At 37.2% G+C, this 23,566-nt stretch overlaps 1 protein-coding gene across 7 annotated transcripts in view; it reads left to right on the plus strand.

The window, feature by feature from the left end:
• mctp1a (multiple C2 domains, transmembrane 1a) overlaps positions 1 to 21,481 on the plus strand; it is a 200,584-nt gene extending 179,103 nt beyond the window's left edge. For all 7 annotated transcript variants that reach the window (XM_066711829.1, XM_066711833.1, XM_066711832.1 and 4 more), the window contains 4 exons: positions 7,137 to 7,246; positions 8,097 to 8,206; positions 11,561 to 11,658; positions 21,269 to 21,481. In XM_066711829.1, coding sequence (XP_066567926.1) covers positions 7,137 to 7,246; positions 8,097 to 8,206; positions 11,561 to 11,658; positions 21,269 to 21,340 — 390 coding nt within the window. In that variant the 3' untranslated portion in view covers positions 21,341 to 21,481. The remainder of the gene's footprint in view (positions 1 to 7,136; positions 7,247 to 8,096; positions 8,207 to 11,560; positions 11,659 to 21,268) is intronic.
• Positions 21,482 to 23,566: the final 2,085 nt, after the last annotated feature.

Genomic DNA, 23,566 nt, shown 5'->3' on the forward strand with positions numbered 1-23,566 from the left:
TATTATTATTATTATTTGTATTTTTATTATTACCACTACTACAGTTGTTGGTGTTCTTTCGCAATTCTGTTATTCATATTTAATACAGAAGTAGACTTTTGTAATGATTTAACAATACACATAACATCAAATTAAATGAAAATGTAAATATTCATACCGGTCATCTCGTTGATGTTTTCAGCATTTCTCATTTTAAGAAAATTTAAACTCAAGATTAAGACCCTACTGGACTATTTTGTTTTATGTTTCAATATCAAAATAAACTGAATAGGGTAACTAGGACTTACAAAACTCTGTAATGCTTTTGAAGGGACAGTTCATTTCAATATTCTGTAGATTTCTTCATGTCTGTTTAAAGTCTTTTTATATAGACAATGTCTGCTTAAAAAGCTGTAAATGCTGGCATACCTTTGCCTGCTCTCTGCAGTTTCTGACAAGGCATTGCTGCCTATTGTGGCATGTTATTCTATCTAGTGGGTTGCTTGGACACTTGTACAGTCTCCGTTATTGCCTGTCAGCTCTGGGGGATACATCCACGCAGTCTGACTAGTTAATTGTCAACATCTCTCTGCTACCTACACTGATACATGATTTATGCTGTGTAGTCTGTTAAATGCTAGCGCATAAGGCAATTAGAATGGAAAGCACAATACATTGTGTGAATTGTGGGACCCTACAAGACACATTTGTATTCATCAGTCTTGGACCAAAATAAATAAATAAAAATGTGATAAGAGGCAAGGAAGAAGTACAACCTTCTATAAACTACAAATCAAACCTGGTAGGCCCTCATCCTAACTATGGGAAACTGCTCTGTCTTTAAAACCGGTCACTGAGTGTGGACTTGTTTTGTTTTTGTTGTGGTTGTTGTCTTCTTTTCCTAAACATGTTTACTGGTTTAAACGTTACAAGCAAACTTTTACAGTAGGAAATAATGCAGGTAGTTGACTTCATCAAATTATACCTCATGACTTTACTTTACTTATATTTGCCTGTATCTGTACTGAGTGCAGATCTGCTTTAAATTGACAAGCAAAGTTAAAAGTGTCTTAAACATTCAAGATAATAAGCTTATGCAGTAGCTGGAGATTCTGTTTTTTACTTGTATTTTTTTTTTATTCCAGTCACCTTTAGAGATCAAAGACACTTCTTAATATAACACAATATAGTGTGCTGTCAGTAAGGATTAACACAGCTGGTGGTCTTTGTCTGTAATTCGTTGTCCAGGTCCTGTAATTGAAGTGAAAGACCCCTGAGACACACACCACCTGCCTCAGCCCTTGCAGACTACACACAGCTACCCACTACAGTTCTCATTTCATGTCAGCTCCTTCATAACAGCCTAATTATTTACCAAACTCCATGCTATTTATGAGAATATGGAGTTCCTGGTGGCATGGTGAAGTGCAAATAGTCTGCTTCACAAGAGTGACAGGGGACGGATACCTGAGCTTGTCCTGGCTTGCCTGCTGCGGAATACAAAACCAGAAAAAGAGCAAGCTGGGTGCTTAGCACATAATTCTGTGACTCTAACACTGATTAATTAGATTGGGATTGTGTGACTTCCTCTGCTAAGCAATCTGCCACAAACCGCACAAAAAAAAAATGTTTGGAGACGCATATCTGACTCACACTAAAGAAAAGAAAAAAGCTAAGGTTAAAAATGTGTTATTTGGTCAGTGACACAATAAGGACAAGCACACAAGCTTGGTTGTGTTTAAAACTTGTTATTTCAGTGATTCTTAAACCTCACAATGCTTCTGGTCTTGACAGTGTCAAAGGAGACAGTCTGTGTGTAATTTGTAAGTGAATATGCAAACTGTGGATGAATATGCAAATTAGCAATGACACTGGTGATGTACACGGTGATGAAAAGTGCGTGATGAAATGCCGTGGACCCGTATAATTGAAACCCTCCACCCAAGCAAAAGGCTTGGAAATAAAATGGAGCTAATGGTTGGTTTGGCGTGTGGAATTGGTTGGGATCCTGAGGAACTCTAGTCCCTGGTCTTTGTGGTTGTTAGAATATTTATGAAGAAAAATAAAATTGAATGTATTTTTTTTCTTGGTTTGTCTAATCCAATATCAAGAAGGGCAGTGGTTTTGTTTGTGGCATTTTATTTATTTAATTGACCTATATGGTATGGTTTATAGGACATAAGACAGTGGTTCCCAAACCCTTGGGTCGTGACATATAGAAATGGGCTCACAAAGTCAGGGTGTTTTTTGTTTAATATCCTTTTATTCCTGTTATTTTTGTCAATATAAAATTAAACATTTTAAATACCTTAAATTGAAAGTATAAACCATATTAATGTACATAGTAATTAAATATTTATTATAAGAAGAAAAAAACATGCTGAAATATTTAGGCGTTTGGAGACAAATTTCACAACGTTTAAATGGGATCTCGACATTATATAATGTTGGGAAGCCCTGACATAGTAGGTGGTGAGGAAAGGGTGCGTGGGTAAGTAGTGTGGTAAACACCTAAAGAACAGGAGAGACGTTAATGAAGCATTATATGTTTGCCCTGCTCTCAGTAAACTGGCCACATATGACAGAAAGACATTCTGAGCTTTAATAGTCCTTGAGATTTGTATATAATTCTGGAGAGCAGGGAAGGCAGAGGAGTTGAACAGAACATTTGGGGTCGGACAATGCTTTAAAAACTTTTTATAGATAAACATATATATATATATATATATATATATATATATATATATATATATACCTACCTGATGTTGTTATTCAATAAAATGAAACTTTTTTAATACAAGAAATAGTCCTGTCTAAATACCTGTCAAGTGACAGTGCAGCAACAAAATACATTTTTCATTATATATTCTTGCCTTACTTGGCCCAGCACCTCATGGGAGTGAAGGCACTGCAGTGCATGGATGCTTTTAAGTTATATTCACATATATATATATATATATATATATATATATATATATATATATATATATATATATATATATATAATTTTTGTTTAAGCAATACAATATACACTTTGTCACAGGTGTACCTTTTGCTCAGGATAGCAGTCATTTGGCTTAGACACTGTCACCAGTTCAGCCTTAAAATCCAGAATCACTAAGCTATTTATAGGCACAAAAAAAAAAACTCTCAGACTGGCTGATGTTTCTGCTACAATGTGTACATTGGGCAGATTGCAGGCTGGAAAAACAAGATATATTTACATTCAGATAGTTGTGGGTGTATGGAGTAGAATCCTTTTCAATAAGATAATAAAATTGATAATAAGATAAGATAATATAGATATACTTATTTGTACATGCTCGTATGTTATTCAATAACCAAACTATTTAGAATAAAACAATCAAAACCTTAAAAAGTTGTTGAAAAGTGGAGTAAATCTGGTTCAGCTGTTATGCAACATGCTTGAAAACATATTGGTGCAGGAAAAAGATGGTCTCTTTGGGATTGAATATATATATATATATATATATATATATATATATATATATATATATATATATATAACTGACATGTTAAAATGATATTGGCATAGAGATCATTTGCATGCTGAACATCACCAAGCAAAAAAGGAAGCACCGACGAACAGCAGCATGTAGTGTGGCTTGCCACATGCAGGTCCTGACAAAAGGTTGATATTTATATAACATGTTTAGAAAGCTTTTCCACAACCAGGTTTTAGATTAAATCAATTAAAGCAGAGTTTTTTATATGTGCAGATCTCCATAGGTTGTGCCTCGGCCCTTGAATAATCTTTTTAGGCTTGCAAAGAAACAAATGTGTATTGTTTAATACATTTGTCAAAGGACTCTTCTAAGACTTAATAACAGTGCTTAAAGGCATATTAGCTAGCCTCTCCTTGGAGACAATGGAAAGCTTTCCCATTTTGGGTATCATGGAATGGCACAGTATGAAACCTCACATGCACACAGGCCAAGCAAGTTTAAGCACATTTAACAGTGTCCACACCTGCACACACCTACACACACACACACACACACACACACACACACACACACACACACACACACACACACACACACACCTCGCATGCATCCACAGCACACTTCCTCTGAGTGTCCCGTCTTCTCCGTCTCTGCTACGCTCCCCTTAAAAATACCTTACCTCCTAGAGAGAGCAAACAGAGTATCTGTCTGAAATACCTTGTGTTTTTGTTTTGTTTTGCTTATATTTAGGGTTAAAAACATGTTGTGGTTATATGGTGTCTACCACCCCACTGATTTTACAGAGTGGTTAAGCCACCTGTAATGGGCTCATGTGCACTATGAGATAAATATCCTATGCACTAAGAGAAAATATGTTAATGAAAACATGAAACATCAACATGAAATCATGTAAGGTAGGCTGCTATATTATTGCTTTGTATTTTAAATAATCATTGATAAAACTTTAAAATCCTGAATTACTTCCAGCTCCAAGAGTAATGTATTTGGAATATACCAATTACTAATATCCTTAAAAGAGTATCCAGGCTCAAAATGGTACGGTAGCGCAAATACTAAACTTGTGTCATGAAGTATCTTCTCTCTTAACTTTGACAAAATCACATATCTGGACATGAAGTACTTATTGACCCTGAAATCTGAGCTATGCTAAGTTTCTCGATTTTACATTTGGTCCATTACGTGAAGTCTGGAAGCTAGTCACATGCTTGTTATTGTAGTTTATTTACCAGCTTACCATTGGAAGCCTTTTAAAGGAAGATTTATTTATGCGAATGGTGTGCGTACAGAAAGAGGAAGTAATGCCATGCTCTTACAGCATCACATATTCCGCTCAACACCAGTTGGTTTCACTGGATTTTTTGTACCTCAACACTCAATTAATGAGAAATGTAATTATTTCCTGTTAATTAAATCCAACCCATAGACACTTAAGTGCTCAATGAATATGCGATTTTTAATTTTGCATCTGTATAAAGTGCAAAACACATTGTCTGCAAAGGGTGTTATAATTTTTTATTTTTTTTTATCACAACTGCACTTTACTTCAAAATATGTCCATAGCATGACACATAACATAACAATAGCATAACTTTAATTTGCCCATAGAGACATACAGGCAATTGAGCCATTTGCCATTCTGTAAGCAAAATTATTTCCACTTGTTTAAGCTACACTGAGAGCAAAAGAAAACAAAATGCTTAAAAGACAATACATTATATACTGAAATGGATCAAAGGCTAAATAGATATCTTTAAAATTACAATAGTAATCTTTTGACCCAAAATGGCCCTTGGTTATTGAAAGTCAAAATGCACTATTCTGTTCCATAGTTCTGAGTTAGTTAAACCTGTAGTAACCATCTTTATTGTTTTGTTTGTTTCTTTATTCTGTTTTTGGCCAGGATGCCATATTGAAATAAAATAGGTAGCTTAAGCACCTTAAAGAAGACTATGATACATAGTGGAGATTAAAAAGCTTTACATTACCATGATCTATGTTAATATTCCAAATCATGCATTTTGTTTATGTCAAAGCATCTCCAATACAGTAATATTGATATTACAAAGTACAGTATTTTGAACTGCATTAAGTTAGATAACTTGGTGACAGCATAATTAATTAACATGCATATAGTGAATATGGATTACTAAATGTTGATCTTGGCAGTCAAAAAGTAGAAGATGATTGAAAACAGTTTCCTTGCCAATATTTCAACTTTTTGTCTAGTAACGTTCCTACATAATGCTTTCTTTAGGTATACCACATGTTTGGTATGTGGATATGTGTTTATTCATGTTTAATGGTTATTAGATATATTAATTTTGCAGGGTGCAAGCCGGAGCAATAATATATAGGGGGTATCCATGGCAACCAGTTTAGAATACAACGTTTTTAATAAAATCCAAACAGACAAATATATGACCCAAAACATTTTACAACCTGAAATACAATTTTACTACCCCACAGAAACCATGTGCAATATATTTATAATATAAAGAACAATGTGCATGAAATGTTAAATACCATAGTTTCTATTATACAAGCAAACTTTATTTATTATAATTGTTCCTGCAGCTTTGATGATTATGTTGATCCATTATGACACTGAAAACTATACAGAATATATGCCAGATCAGGTCTGAGATCATCCCCAGAGCCACAAACGAAATGTGTATATACATATATGTTTTGTGTTTAGAGCTTCAAATAATATTACAGCTTTGGGACGAATAAGTATCAAGTATATTTACATTGTTGACCGCAGTTTAGCCTATGTAGGTTATTTATGTAGGTTCCATACATATTTTTGCCTATTAAATTATTGCTTATATAATTGTATTTGTATTGTAGGTGTGTATTTGGTTTTCCAATTCTTATTGCATTTGTTCATGGTGCTGCCACCTACTCTGTTTTTCAGTTAATGGTTGTTGTTCTGCAGGAGATAGAACGTGTCGTACAAATGTTTATTTCCTGTCTATGGCTCAAATTCTTGAAACAAAACAATTATTTTACTGTTTGTTATCTCCAGATAGATACTGTTCATCTATTTGTAAATAAGAATAATATAACTAATCTGAATATGTACTGGTTGGGATATTTCCTATTTACTTGTCCTTTGTCACTAATTCTGTGACGTGACAGTAAAGCTCTTTGATCAATTATCCATTATGAAAAGGTACTCCATAAAATCAATCAATGTAATCTATACATTGTCATTATGTATTCAATGACATGCTTTTGTATGTGACACATGCATGTTCATTAATGGAATGCCCATAACAACTGCTTTGAAAGATACCAAGTATAATGTATCAATATTTCCATGTCAATGTTATCAACATCAACAACACAATATTTTTCTTTTTTTTCTTTTTTTTTTTCTTTTGGAGGATTCAGTTAAGAGTCTGGATTTAATCATAGCTTTCTCACCTGGCAATCGTGAATTACACACTTGGTTGCTCATGGTGAATGTCATTGAAGTAGAAGTGAGAAACCTGTTGGCATTCAAAAATCCTCCCTCCACTACCAAACAAATATTTTATCATTTGCAACTGGCCTGGTGATCTGTAGGTGTTTATTTTATCCAGGCCAAGGCCAAGTGGGCAAAAGAAAAAGGCACTTGATCTCACACGTCTTGTTCTCTTCTTCGTTTTGTTCCTGATGCCTCAGGACTCGGAGAGAAAGGGCTTCATGGACAAACTGTATGCCATTCAGGATGTGTGCATCAGTGTGCAGAATGCTCTGGATGAAGTGGCCTCATACGGGGAAAGGATAAAGAAGTAAGTGCTTCCCAAATGTTTCTGTGAACCAACTGCCCCTCACTTCAACGTGGATGGTGCATATGCCCTGCCTCTATTTTACCTCCCATATTTGTATGATGGCTCAGGGAACATGCCTTTCTTGGCAGTGTATCTGTATTTAAAGTGATGAGTAGGATATCCTTTATTTCAACGACAAGAAATGTATTGACCTCCAAATAAGTCTTTAAGGAAAAAAAAGTACTGGCAATCCACTTGATGAAGTACCATCAAAAAGTCAGACTCCTGTCCAGGGTTGCTAACATCTGATCCTGAACTTTTGTTTCGTAGTAGCATGGAAAAGAACATAATGTTCTTGTGCCACTAAAAGTCTGCAGGTTTCCAGTTTTAAAAATGACTTTAAATCTGCAATGTATTAAATTCATTTTTTAAATTTTAATTAACCGTTCTAAGTTTTAATCTTCAGCAGTGAGACAAGGCAACCAGAATATGTGACTGTCCAGGGAATCTGGTTTGGGAAGCTCTGAACTAGCTGGTGAAACAAGTTACTGAGCGATCTGTGCATGTTATCTAATTCTTTCCACTCTCAGCTATTGTGAATTTCAAGAGAGCAAGATACACTTTGAACTGCATTTCACTCAGTCGTCTCCTTCAGTTTGCTGTAAGCGTTTTCCTTTTATTCATAGAAACGTTTATGTCTTTCTTTTCACTTGCATGTAAAACGTAGATCTAAAATATACAAGTTTATTTTTCGAACGTGGAATCTGGGAGTCAGTGATACTGAATAAGAAGGATACTCTAGAAAACACAAAAAGAAATGGAAATGTTGAAGCTCAATTCTCTGTCAAGCTCCCCTCCCTTTTCTTTACAGTACTTTCAACTGGACTGTGCCTTTCCTGAGCTGGCTGGCCATCGTTGCTCTTTGTGTCGCCACTGTCGCCATCTACTTCATCCCTCTGAGATACATCGTGTTGGCATGGGGTGAGTGAGAGCCAGCAGAGGCAGCATCTGGGGAGTTGGGGGTCAACGGCTTTTTCCAGTTTAGTCTTAACCTAGTATTGATTTGCTGAGGGTTATATCTGTCACAGCCTGTCTCTAACACTGAATACAGAACTTGGCTGTTCCGTTTCCCTCTTCTTTTCCCGACACAAACATAATTCTACAAAAGGCGTGACTTTTGATCTGGTATAAATGCGAGGTTGGTTTAATAGTTCATAGTTTTTGCAGGTGACTATGGATGCAGTCACAGTATAGATTGGTCTAGAACAGAGGTCTTGCAACTCTGGTCTTGGAGAGCCAGCATGGTGTTCTGTTTTCCTTTTGTTACAGCTGAGCTCTGATGGATTAGATTGAGTAGATTATTTAAATTGCACAAATAAACTATGATTTCCAGGTCTTTCGTCAGTGACCATTTGAAGTTTCCTATCAGACATGGACTGTATCGCTCTGGGGCCTGGACTGCTAACTTCTAATCCATAATAGTTTTATTCTCAGTGTTTGGAACTTAACCAAGGAGTCTTTAAATAATGAGATGTGTTTTGAACTGGAACAGAAAATACCTATCACACAAACACAAACATAAACATAAAAGTACAACTATCATTTTGTATTTGATGGCCTTTAATAGTATGAAATTAAACTTAAAAAATAGAAAAAAAAAAAATTATGGTCTGGTCATGGTCAGGGCTTTCCAGGAAAGCATTTGTCCTCTCAATGGCCTTCAGTTAAAATTGAATTCAGAAGCTGAATAGGAAAAGCACACAGTGTGGGAGTAAATAATGGGTGGCGGGTGATTATAATGATTTTTCTCCGTTTTTATTTAATATATTGAAATTTGGATGTGCGCCCTCTTTGAAAAAACATAATAAATGCATATATGTTAGAAGCATATATATATATATATATATATATATATATACAGTGCATCCGGAAAGTATTCACAGCGCTTCACTTTTTCCACATTTTGTTATGTTACAGCCTTATTCCAAAATGGATTATATTCATTATTTTCCTCACAATTCTACAAACAATACCCCATAATGACAATGTGAAAGAAGTTTGTTTGAAATCTTTGCAAATTTATTAAAAATAAAAAACAAAAAAGCACATGTACATAAGTATTCACAGCCTTTGACCTCAGGTGCATCCTGTTTCCACTGATCATCCTTGAGATGTTTCTACAACTTGATTGGAGTCCACCTGTGGTAAATTCAGTTGATTGGACATGATTTGGAAAGGCACACATCTGTCTATATAAGGTCCCACAGTTAACAGTGCATGTCAGAGCACAAACCAAGCCATGAAGTCCAAGGAATTGTCTGTAGACCGCCGAGACAGGATTGTTTCGAGGCACAGATCTGGGGAAGGGTACAGAAACATTTCTGCAGCATTGAAGGTCCCAATGAGCACAGTGGCCTCCATCATCCGTAAATAGAAGAAGTTTGGAACCACCAGGACTCTTCCTAGAGCTGGCTGTCCAGCCAAACTGAGTGATCGGGGTGAGAAGGGTCAGGGAGGTGACCAAGAACCCGATGGTCACTCTGACAGAGCTCCAGCATTTCTCTGTGGAGAGAGGAGAACCTTCCAGAAGAACAACCATCTCTGCAGCACTCCACCAATCAGGCCTGTATGGTAGAGTGGCCAGACGGAAGCCACTACTCAGTAAAAGGCAAATGACAGCCCGCCTGGAGTTTAAGAAAAGGCACCTGAAGGACACTCCGACCATGAGAAACAAAGATTGAACTCTTTGGCCTGAATGGCAAGCGTCATGTCTGGAGGAAACCAGGCACCGCTCATCAGCTGGCCAATACCATCCCTACAGTAAAGCATGGTGGTGGCAGCATCATGCTGTGGGGATGTTTTTCAGCGGCAGGAACTGGGAGACTAGTCAGGATCGAGGGAAAGATGAATGCAGCAATGTACAGAGACATCCTTGATGAAAACGTGCTCCACACTCTGGACCTCAGACTGGGGCGACGGTTCATCTTCCAACAGGACAACGACCCTAAGCACACAGCCAAGATAACAAAGGAGTGGCTACAGGACAACTCTGTGAATGTCCTTGAGTGGCCCAGCCAGAGCCCAGACTTGAACCCGATTTGAACATCTCTGGAGAGATCTGAAAATGGCTGTGCACCGACGCTCCCCATCCAACCTGATGGTGCTTGAGAGGTCCTGCAAAGAAGAACATGCCCAAAAATAGGTGTGCCAAGCTGTAATTGATGCCAAAGTATTGAGCGAAGGCTGTGAATACTTATGTACATGTGCTTTTTTTTGTTTTTTATTTTTAATAAATCTGCAAAGATTTCAAACAAACTTCTTTCATGTTGTCATTATGGGGTATTGTTTGTAGAATTGAGGAATAATGAATTTAATCAATTTTGGAATAAGGTTGTAACATAACAAAATGTTGAAGTGCTGTGAATACTTTCCAGATGCACTGTATATATATATATATATATATATATATATATATATATATATATATATATATATATTATGTTGGTGTTCTACATGTTGGTCTCACTGTATTCAAGCACGGTTACAAACAGTCTCAGTGAAGTGCAGGGAAGAGAGATATAAGCATGCATCTTTGATAGGAAAATGCCTCCCATAGATCCTCACAATTCACTCCTGAAACCACAATAAACACTTTTTTTAAGATCAAATTTGAATGCCAATATGTCTTGTTGGTACATTTGACTAATTCCAAACATGCTATCATGTAAAAAAAAAAGTTTCTTATGATTTGTAATTCAGGTACAGATTAAAAAAATATAGACAAGTAAGGACTGACACCAGTCCACAGGCAATTGCAGGCAGTGTAATCCGTAAGGAGGTAAAGCAAGAAAATCCATGGAGAAGTGTGAAATTAAAAGATTGCAATGAACAAGATCCATACCAAGAAATACAATGAGATCGGCCACATTATCTAATATTCTCTGACTTCCGAAAAATGTACGGATTACAATGCCACTAGCTGCTCTTCCAGACTACCAGCATCCTGACAGTCCCTTAACTCATCTCGTAAAGGAGTATAAAGTATATTTTTTATATTCCAGTCAGGACTGGAAGTGCTTTTTATGAAGTGCTACATTGCTGAAGAGCAGCTTGTATAATGCTAATGTTAAAAAAAATGTATTAGGGGGAAAAAAAAACTTGCTGATCTTATTCTCACCCAGTTTTATTTTGTGTAGTATCTGGTGACAGGTATAGAGAATCCTTTGATGCTGCTATGATTTAATCTGTCATGTTCTATGTAGCAGGAGACTATAATTCAGGTATGAAGTGCGCTTATTTATACCCTCTAGGTGCTAACTAAGCCTTTTCCCCTAGGTGTTAATAAATTCACAAAGAAACTTCGCGACCCATATACAATTGATAACAACGAGCTGCTGGACTTTCTCTCCAGAGTTCCTTCAGATGTACAAGTGGTAGGTGCTTTTATATTCTTTTCATGTGCCCTAACAAAGACTCCCAGCATTCAGGAAAGGTCGCGAGATGGTGTTTCTAATGCTCTATTATTTATACATTTTGTCCTGTTATCTATGCATCTGCATTTTCACATTAGTACCAGATGCTGGAGAGCATCACTTGTTAGGTAACAGAGAGCAGCAACAGGTGTCCTGATCTGAGGCAAGGACAGAGGCAGAAAAACAAGGTCAGCTGTGCAGTACGTTATTCTGTGCTGGCCAGCTAATAAACTAGACATCCTTACTTTTGAACACTTTTTGGCACTACATCATATAGAGCAGGGGGGAGGTAAAATATTTTCTAAATGAGTCAACAAAAGATGTAGGGATACATACATTAGGACTTTTTGAAGACTCAAATGCAGGGCCTACTCAACAGAACGTTTTTAAAGTCCCCTGTTATTTTTATTTGAATATTTAAGTATGGTTGTGCTGTATTTCCTTTCTTCTTTTAAATAATTGATGTCTGCTGTTATCCTAAAGTTTGAAATTAGTATTAGTATCTGCTGTTTTATAAAAACCTTTAATAACACCAATTTGGGGATTGGTGGCAATACAATGTTTTCAATTATTGCTGGTGGTGTTTCACATCAAAACAGCAGTAATATTCAATCCAGCTTGTAAACATAAGGATTAGGTGGGATCATTATAAAGCCTTTTCCTAATATTTGTCATTTGAACAATTTATTTACATGGAAGATACAATAGCAGTTCAGCTGAAAGGTGGCTACATGTATAATATGTATAATAATGTATAATGTTGTCTATTTGTATTAAAATGTGCTGAGTTTGGCCTTCCTCTCAATTGGTGCAACAAGCCCTATGTTTCTTCCTCTGTTCCCGGAATCTGTATGTAAGGCTCTGTTCTGTACGGTGGTTCTGTTATTACAGGGAGAAATGGTGCAATAAAGGGTCAGATTAAAAAAAGAAGAAGAAAAAGGAAAACAATCCTGCCACATCATCGTTGCCACATTTGCCTTTGATCAGCTGTTGACGGCAGCACTTTGATCTTTACAAGGTCATAATCCCCAGCCACGCAGCCTTGGTGGATTTTTACATGCAGCCACAGCACTGCGTTGCCCAGTCAAATTAACAAAAGGTGCTTTTCTGCCATTGGAATGTTTCCTTGTGCACCTTGAATTGCACAGCTACTAATGAGAGATTATTAGGCCTGTTGATGCTTGACCAGTCATTCGGTGCTAATTGTTGCCAGAACTTCGTCAAGGTGCTTTACGAAGCAAAGTGAAAGAACAGCTGCAAAATTATTCTGACAACCTGGTCCAAAGCTCTGACAATTATTTACATTTAAACAAACAAACAAACAAACAAACAAACAAAAATCTTATGTGCCATAAGTCTTTCTTTTCACTTCCTATATTCGGTTCTTCCTATGTCCCTGTTTCTACACCAGGCTTTAAGAATAAACTGAATTTGACATAGTTGACCTCTGAAAATATTTTAAAATCATAAATCCCTGCAGCCTTCTGTGGTCTAGACCAGGGCTGTCCTACTTCCACCTTAGCTCACAGGTAGCTAATTCAGCTTTGCTTAATTAGGCAAATTAAACATTGTTTCACGGTCCTAAGCAGTTAATGATTTAAAGCTCTCTGTGAAATGTACAGAACTCCTGCCCTGGGGGCCTCGTCTGGACTCTTCAGTTCCTGGGCTGAAAACAGTTTGATGTCTGAATTATGTCGTCTTCTTTTTTTTCCATTTGGATTATTTATGAATTATACATTATATTTCTAAAAGTATTGGGAAATAGCTGCTCAAAATGTGTTACGTAGAGTGTAGTAAAAGCTCCAGTTGGTTTGATAAATGGCCAGTGGAATAATACGTGATTGCTCCTGCAGTGCATTGAGAGGTTTGCAGTGTAGATGTCCCAGTTCATCCAAGACCTGTTCTATGGGACTAAGGTTGGGCATGTGAGCAAGCCACAACTTGTATTTGTAATGTGTTCTCCCTGAATTACTTTGTTACAGCATTGTGTCTTGGTAAATAACTATGTTGGCAGATGGGACAAGGTCTCATCATAAAAGTCTATTAATAATAACAGTACACTGAATGTCCAAAATAGCACAGTGCCCTTCACAAACTCTATATATCTGTGTCCTCTGGCAATACAGTGTGAATACTGCTCTATAGATTACCCCAGAGCATAATATTAGGAAAATTAGGCTGTAGAACCTATGGTGTATTAAACTATCCTGTCTACACAGCATCATGTAAAACTGCTTATCCCAGTGCATTACATACCAGTTATCCACAGAATTACACACTCATATTGCAGTGTATTAAAATGTTATGTTAATTTAATTTAGGTGCATATAATATTACTTGGAAAGGTTAAACTCACATACCGTTAAGCTTAATTAATGATATACAAAAATGCTAATAGTTGCCTCAGTATCCGTTTTATTTATAGATAGAATTATATTGTGCAGTACTGGTGTGTATACCTACACATACACACACACAGATTTATTCATTTTATTACTGTTAAAATATTTATCCTACCTCCTCCCAAAGAGATGCTGCATATCATTTTATGTGAGATTCTGATTCAGGAGTTGTTGAACTAGAATCCAGTCATGAATTATTCAAGTCAAAGCATGAAATACAAATTAACACTAACATCGGCATACGTTGTGATTATGCATCAGCTCTGTTTTTTTTTTTATTATCATTGCTCTTGGTGTTTGTCCTGCTCTGTTCTGTGTAGTTCTGTGTCCTAGACCACGCTTAAGCACCCTGAATAGCTACTATAAGAACCTCAGCAATATTAACAGCCCCACTTCAAATGTCTATAACCTGTCTCTCTAGTCACATTTCCTGAAAGGTGGACTTCTTTGCTTTCTTTAACTGTTTCTTTATTCTAGTATGAGCTATGGTGTCGGTGTAACTGCTACACTCTACTAAAATGGACGATTTCACCATTAATTATATATAAATAACTCTGATGTGACATTCTTCATGGATGTCTCTTATGGACTTCGAGAGGAAAACATAATCTAATGCTAATGTAATCTCTCTTGTATGCTGTTTTGGAAGCCTCTCAAAAGATGTTTTGACTGGAATAGCTTGGTTGCATGGTAAGCAATCAGTCATCCAACAACAAGGTAGCAGAATATACACAAGGAAAGTGCAGTAAAAAGAAAAATTAGTGGACACTAAGAAGAACTTAATCTAAATTACTTATTTTAGGTATCAAATAATTGTGTCAACATTGCATTTGTACGTGTGTGTGTGTTTGTGTGTGCAAAATAAATCAAGGCAATGGGACTGATATTTTTGAAGAGCCAGTGGAAGTTGGTTTGTCATTCACTTCATGGAAGTCAAAAACCAGTAGGAGTCGGATGATTGATATCCCCTCGGTTGCAATGAATACCTACAACAGACTTTCATAGGAGATCTGGGAAGCAGAGAGCGCATGATATGCATTTTGCAGTCAGTTGACAAGAGCTCCTGGTGGGCCTCTTCTGGCCTTCAGAAAGCTCAGCACAGACAAGCATGTCTAGATTTGTCGAGGGTTTACTTGGTATTTGCTGATAGACCTTCAGCAACTTCAGCAACCACTGGACATTGTTCTTAATTGGTCTGTAGTTTCCTGTGCACGGTAACCTAGAACGGCAACAGAGCTATTTAAATATTTTGTTAGTTTAATACAACTTTTTTCGAAGCTGGTTTCAGTAAAGTTGAACTGTTTCTTCCAGCTATGAACTAGGTGATTTATATATTGTTGAAGCAACCAATGTAACATTTCTACCAATAATAACATGGCTTATGATGCAGTTTGTTGTTGGATCTACTGGTGAAGTCTTTAAACTTTCCGCTTTGAAAAACGAATGTGAAGGTTGTTATCTTACGGTGGTTGAGTGGGGAATGGCTGTTTCTTAAAAAGGGTAAGGCCTGCATACCTTAGCAAACTAGCATTTTGTCATGCATTACTTTTGACTTTTTTTTTTACTCCTGGAATTTTCACTGGCTCTCCGTTGCTTCTGTGTAAGGTGCCCAGCTCTGCTCGAGCATCACTGAGGTCAGAAGCAGGTGGCTTGTCAGCCCTGCCAGCCCCAGCAAGCCTCTCTATAGAAAGCGTGTCAGCAACCATTGGTACTGCCTCTGTTTGACAGTGCCAGAAGTCATCAAATAAAGGCACATAGTTTAAACAAGCAATTAGACTCATCCCTGGGCCAGTGAGAACCTTGAAAGCTCTGTGGGAAAAAACGTTTTTTGTTGTTTTTTTATTTTGCTTTCTCCTTGACGTGCATTTCCAGCTTCTCTTCTCTTTCTCAACAATACATTTCAAAGCTCAAGTCTCCTGCCGCTGGTGTCTTCACTCTAGTGTTCATTTAATACCATAATGCTAGGTTAGGCATCACAGGAGATGAAGCGTGCTGCTTGTTTCATAAACAGCATATTATAGCATCATTAAAAATGCTCTGCTTTTTTTTCTTGCTGATGTTGCTTTAAACTAAAATCCCCCCTAACAATAGAGAAGAGAGAAGTGTTCCACACGTCGAGTCCTGGGATGCAGGCTGACACTGTTAAACGAAAAGATGTTGTACAATGAGCCCCCTCCAGAGCAGGGACTTCAAAGATTGTTTTGTAGTTCAACTGTCAACATGGGGAAATTAAGGTGGAGTAGCTTTTGTGCTGCTGAGGGTCTTTACTTAACGTCTCTGGTGGCTGCTCATTGTATCGTCAACTTTTTCAAATTGCTAACATTCCACAGTCGCACTTTTTAACTAGCTTACTGCGTTATCTTCTTTGAAACAGCTTCTCTTTATACAACGACTGAGCGCACGCAGATCTCAGGACTAGCTACATTACTACACATCTGCCACAGAGAAAAATGTATGTGACGGGGGTTAGCCTTTGTCAAATACTCTCCCAAGGAGGTGATGCTTTGATTGGGTTATTAACTTTTCACTTCAGAATAATTTATGTTCTTACTCTTTTTTTTTTTCATGTTGATGTGAATCTGGGCTTTGTGCTTTATAGACTTCTTTACAAAAACAAACCATAGTTCCAGTTGAATGGCAAGACTGTATGCCTGTCATCTGAAATGGGGCAGACCAACTGAAGTCCGACTGAGTGATTATTAAAATAGTACAGATCTATTAAGATCAAAGGGTATTTACTCATTGTTTTCATCTCTAGTGGGATAGCTTCGAATCTTCTTATGATTATGATAAAATGTGTTTGGTCTTAGCAAGCCCCTAGTTGTGATATTAGTATACATAAAAATAAAAAAATAAAACAAGCCAGATAAGTTGATGCAGTCCTGATTGTTCAGGGAAAACTGAATGTTATAGAAAATACTTCAGTAAATAAACTTTCAAGATTAAGAAGAAAATCTGTTTACTCACAGCCTGTGCAAAGCAATGGCAAAACATGCGTCTATTTAATACTTTGTTGTTCGTGCAGAGCAGCACATTGTGCACACAGGAATAGGATTTCAGCCCCCATGCCCTGCACTGACTGTATTAGATAGTTGAGGGGATCCGTGGAGAAGATCCCACACCTGCCTGTAGTGGTTGTGCCAAATACTGACTGTGATGTCAACTCTTTAATATTTCCATTGCATGGCTGTTGTGACAGGCCATCATTAAAATACTGACATATTTGGTTAGAGCACTGACCGCTTAAAATAAGACTTCCCTCCTGAAAAATCACTGGAAATGAATGTCCCTTCAAAGGTTACTGGCTCTGACTCTCCAGTGGCCCACATTGACCACCCTACATCGTCTTGCAGCATTCAGTTCAGAGGGAAATGTTTGGGTGATGGACTACTGCTACACCCAAGCATGACTGCAGTCTGAAAAATGTATAATGCAAGCTGGGGAGGAGTGAACTTCTTAGCATACCTGAGAGCATGCTGATAGTTACAGTCTAAAACAGTTAAAATTCTACTTCTACTTTAACAGCCTTCTCCAAAGGGGATCTGAAGCTAATCCTCATCACATAATTACACATGGGGTGTAATTTGCCTCTTATGAAGATAATAAAATACAGTATATTATGGAGTGCAGTTTGTGTGCACAGATGGGCTTTATAAAATCCCCACTTTGTTCATTTTCCAGTCTCTGTTTTATTTGCAGTGGCCATAAAAATCAACATAAATGCAAACAGTCATCACCCATCGTTTTGATCGCTCACTTTTTAAACTGACTTGTGCTGCTGTTCTGCTATATTCTTTATCTGTTGTTTTTAATGAAGTCATTTATTTGTTGTGGTTTACTTTTATGTCATTTTTTATGACCTGCAGTGGTACCTGTTTCATGTTGCTCATCAAAAATTTAAACATTAGTCTTGATTACCAATGTTGTGACCTCCTTACAGGGGAGATTGAGTTGTAGGATGTGGCTTTTGCTTTGACTTTATTCAGAGTGCCATCAGTTCTGTCAGCAGTGTAGAAGTCTGATGTCTGGATGCTTTTATCAAAACAACCAGATTTCTGATGGTGTTCCTGGTAGCTATGCTATCTTTATAAAAATATAAAGATCTAAAGTATCATTGCAGACCTCAAATGTAAGTACTTTAATAAACCCTGTTATCAAGCTTTTAAGCATGTTTAATAGGTCACAGGGGGAAACCCCAGGGGGTTCTTGGGGTGATTTCACATAATTAAAAGCTGTGGATGGATACAGTGTGTCAGAATTCCCCAGGTAACGCCCCAGTCATGCTCAGCTGCAGGATCCTGCTAGTGTCCAAGCCTATTCAGATCTAGACAAGACAGTTGTTAAAACATTCATTCTCCATGTGTATGTATCTTTCTCATCTTTTCCAAGTAAAGAGTGGAATGGAAATGTGTAACAGGAAGAAATGGCATTTAATTTAAGCTGGTCTTTAAAAAGGATGTGTGTTTGTTGGGGGGGCATTGTACTTCCCACATGTTGGTGCAGTGGTATAGCTCTACCCTACCTTCTTTGCATACAGGCACCTTGACAATTTGCTCTTACAGTAGAAGACTGAATTCTGACATACCCAAGTTTGAAGATGTCTTCTGTCATATCCTGTGTGTTTGTTTTTTTCTGTCCTTGATGTACCGTTGTAACAACACAGGAAAGTGTAATGTATTTCTCAAATTCCCCCAAACCTTTTCTTTAAAATAGCAATATATTCAGTATACTTTTTTTGAACGGAATTAAAAGCATGTTGATCAGAATGAATTGTTATAACTGGTCCAAATGCAGATGTTTGCTTCTAGGCACCCTTCTGAGTCCAAAAGGGGACAACAGATTTAAAGCAGAAGTCTGTGAACAGGGAGGAAGAAAGCCTTCGACATGTTGTAATGCCAATTACTGCTTTTGTCCAGAACCGTCAGCATTTGCAATTAAAATTGTTTGGAATTGTACGCTGGAACGAATCCATCTGAAACGGCCGATGACAGACCCCCCCCCCCCCACCCCAACAACGCTAAATATTTTTTTTAAGATAAAGTGACACAAAAAAATTCCCCGCCTCTTGGGAGTGGAGTGATACAGACCGTGATCCACGACTTTCATTTGTCTAATTCTTCACTGGGATATTGTTGAAAGATGGTTAAGCTCAATTAGTGTAATGCAAAACAGATTTGCTTTTGAAACAGTCTTTTGTTGGGGGTAAGTTCCGACCATTTACCTGTCTAAGCCAAGGCTGCAACACTATTCTCTGACGGATCTGTCATCATCCTGCTGGGGAATATACTTGTGTTCCAACACTGCAGTGGATTAGAAGCATTTGTGGTCTTTCTAAAAAATATTAAAACTGTCCTCTCCCCCTGCTTTAATCTTTCTGTATGTGCAACTTTTTCTACACTGTCACAAACTGTCAGTTGCCAGGATTTACTTGCTTAGCTATGGCTTTCTTTTGAGTCCTGCATGGGAATGAGGCCAAACAGAAATCTAGTCAGCATGCATGATGCTATTACAGTGAATACACTTTTCTATTAATGCCTTCTGTAATCAGATGTGTAATACTGCATCCTTTTGCCCCTTGTAGTTTATGAAACATTTAGCTGTCAGTTGTTGCCTGAAACCCGAGATACCTATCTAATGTAGCCTGCATATCTCAGACTTTGCTTCAGCATTCACAACTGCTTTCATTAAGATATATCATAGAATGATGTAATTCCAGTAGTTGCTTTACCTTACTTGTTTTTAATAACAGGAAAACGTGAGATACTTATCTAAGAAAGATGCTGTATAGTACTTTGAAACAGTAACAGATCAGAACAATATAAAAGTTAAATCCACAATAGATATATAGTCTTAATATGTGGGCTCATGTTGATGAATTCTTCATTATAAATAAATTGCTCTTCAGTTGGTCATGAACAGCTTTCATGAGTGGTTCATGAACTTCTAATGTGGAAGATATACATTTCTGTACAGTTTGGGGATTTTCATGAATGGCTCTTCATGAACAGGTACATAAGGGCACATTAATTATCTGTTATTTTAAATCAGTCATTATTGTAACATTTTAACATGTGATATTGATGGTTGTTGATCTCTCCAATTGGTGGATTTTTTGTTTTTGTTTTTTTGTTAATGAGGCCACCCATAATTCAATTTCCCAATAATGATTTCTGAATTATAGGTTCTTTCAACAGCACAAGAAAACTAAGTAAAAAAAAGATATATACATCATATGAAAGACAAGTCGCAGAGTGCACATCTCCAATATGCCCTTTCACTGGCCTTTGGCAAAGGTCACAATTCACATTTTATCACCAGCATTACTTGTGTAATTACGGTGTTTAACTGTATAAAACTACAAATAAAGGTGTTTTTTTCCAGTGGGAACACTGAACATCAGAAAGAGAAAATCCAAATGCCAGTGGAGAACTGAATTGTTTCAACACACCAAAGTTTAAGCAGTAATCCCCCACCCTACTTTTTAGGAGGTCCAAATTGGCACTGTAGCTCACAGTAATTCACGCATACTTTGATAAACATCAACTTAGATGTCAGGTAATCTTATTGAGCAGCACCCAACTGAGTTTAACTTGTTAAATAATTGATTACTCATGACTGCCAAGGTGGATTGGTGGTGGGAAACCTCTGCAACTTTGGCCACTATTGAAAACAACCCATCTCCCCACTTGGCCAGAATAAGGTTCTAGAGATGCCAACAGCATAAGTAAGCAAGCCCTTATGAAGTTTGTTATTTCCAAACCCCAAATGAAAATGCAGCACTAGGGATCCTGGAAAGAGGCAGCATCTGCGATGACAGAGCAAAGAATGAAATGCTTTGACAAGCCTGTTTTGTCATCCTCTCACTCGCACTGAGCGCTGGCTTCTTCAGGAGGAACGGGGGCAGTTCCAGACTGTGAAGGGTTAACTCCTTCTGTTTCCTGCCAGGATGTTCTGCTGTATCATTTTCGAATAGTCTCCGTCTTTCTCATGTGTTTTATTTATTTTATTTTTTGGTTGTTTGTTTAATCTCTTCCCAGCTGTGCCTCTACTTTACAGCTGTAAAATGAGAGACTGCCAATTCCCAGGCAACCCCCCCTCTTCTCTCGCTGTTTCCCAGCATTCTGCTCCCTCCACCTGACTGCAGCATGTGTGTCTGTGTGTTTTAACAGGTGCAGTACCAAGAGCTGAAACCAGACCCTGGTCCAAGCCCAAGTAAAAGGAAGAAAAACAATCCTGGGTAGCCACTTCCCCGTCCGAGGAGCCGTCCCCTCGCAGCATGGACAATATGAAAGAGACGTTCTGGATCAGCTCACCATTCTGTCTTTCTTCTTCAATTGGGTTTTATTTATTTTCTTTGTAAATGATGTACAGACATAGAAAGTGTAATTATCACTGTATTTATTTATTTTTTGTCCAAGGACAGGAGAAAGGAAATGGTAGTTGCAAAGTGCAAGCTAATGAAGTTAATGTGTTTGATTTAAACTAATTAGCCCTGTTTAAATAACTAGGTATCGAGCTGAAAGGCATCAGGCAGCCCAGTAACCATTACTATGTTTTCATTACATTGTTTTAAAATAAACGTCTCAATCTAAATCATTCTACTGCGCATGCTCACAGTTAAAGACCACCTTGGGTGCCTGCATACTCCCCTGTAGCAAAAATGATTCCATGACATAATTGCTGGTCTTTTTATTGTTTTAAATACTTGATCATTTTTATTTCCTAAACATTTAGCAAGGACCTAAATGTGTAATGTAGTCACATTAAAAAACAAACAAACAAAAAAAAACCATGAAAATAAAAGCTGAATCTAAATCTCATCTAAAGAATAATTTTAGTCCACTGACATATTTGTTTTTTGTTACATTGTTTTATGGCAGCTACTCACACAATTTGCATGGAAGTTCTGGAGCTTGTGAATGATTTTCCTCAGTCTATTCCATCTTATTTTTTAGATTTAGCTTGCAGGAACTTCAGATAACCTGGGAATGAAATGCATGTGAACACCTATTGGAATTCAGGCGCAAAAGGCTTTTGACATCAATATTTGTCATTACATTGTATACACTGCAATGATGACAACTGTTTCTTCAGTCAGGATAAATAGTCACTATCAGCTAAAGTCTCTTTGATATTTTTCTCCCACACCCCAATAATAAAAGCAAACAAAACATTTGTTAATTTATCAAATGAAAGCTAGATCGATTGCAGTACCACAGAGCTAATGCAGGTGTCATCAAATAACACATCTGTACAGAATAAGCCATGCTAAAAATAATCAAGGGTTTTGAGAAGAATGCAGTAATCTGATTTTTTTTAAAGGCAGGTTTGTTTGGCTTCATTTTGCCATTCTTCTTTGTTCCTGCTGCTAGTGGGAGCCATCTCCTGCCTTGGGCTAGCAGCGTCCCAGTGTGCTCCACCTCACGGGCTGAATACTCACCTTTGATTTGTGTTTGAAGGCATAATCTGTATTGTGTGTGTACCCTGTTAGCAGCCAGGCTGTTTACTTCAGATTCTTTGTTATGCAAAACAGAGCTATGTTTAAGTCGAGTGTGTGAACATAAATCTGGTCTCGGTGTTATGTGCACCACACTTTAATGCGACACAAGTGTGACAGGAGGCTGATGAGACAAGTTGGCAAGCTTGGCAGGGCAAGTTTTTGTTCTTAGAGGTAACAAAAGCACAGGCTTGTGGCTTTTGCATTTCCATCTCTGCTTACTTCTTTTATCTTCTAACATTGTACAAATTCAAGACACTGTGCAGGACCCAGGGGTGTGCAGAGAGCATCCACTTGACAAACATATCCTAAACTATGATCCATATATATGTACAAAATAAATCCAATGTATAAAGGTTAACTTAGCCACTTTATGAGGAATTAGCATCCCTACCTTCACAGTGAAGGAATCATTCTGAAAACCCAGATTTACTTCCAAGGACCAGTATCCCATAGTAGCATTCAAAAATATGTTTAAGAATTCAATCCAGTCAAATAAGAGATTTAAGTATGGATTTTGTATTATTTTCATATTGCTTCTTTTTATTTATTTTTTTTTATTTATAGATATATATGTAACCAATAGTATTAGTGGAACTTTTAAAGAGTGTGTCTTTAAAACAGTATGAGAAAACTGTACAATTCAATGTGTTGATAAACAAACCAAACAAAATAAATTAAAAGAACATCCATATGTATTCTCTTTAAATAATGTATTCTACAAAAAGGGACATTTATATATTACTATTTATACTAAATGTTGACCTTGCATAAAACAAAACAAAAATGAGACTATTATGCTCTAAAACAACATGCTAGAGTCACAAGATCTTTTGGCCAACACCAAAAGTGAGGATTTTCCTTGCAAAATCAAAAATCAAACTAGAAAAACTGTTGATGGATCATGAGATTCTATGAAGTAGAATGTATCTCATCCATAATGTATGCACTTTCAATCATTCTGTTAGTA

Source organism: Amia ocellicauda, chromosome 8, assembly GCF_036373705.1.
Source record: "Amia ocellicauda isolate fAmiCal2 chromosome 8, fAmiCal2.hap1, whole genome shotgun sequence".
Classification (NCBI taxonomy): domain Eukaryota; kingdom Metazoa; phylum Chordata; class Actinopteri; order Amiiformes; family Amiidae; genus Amia; species Amia ocellicauda.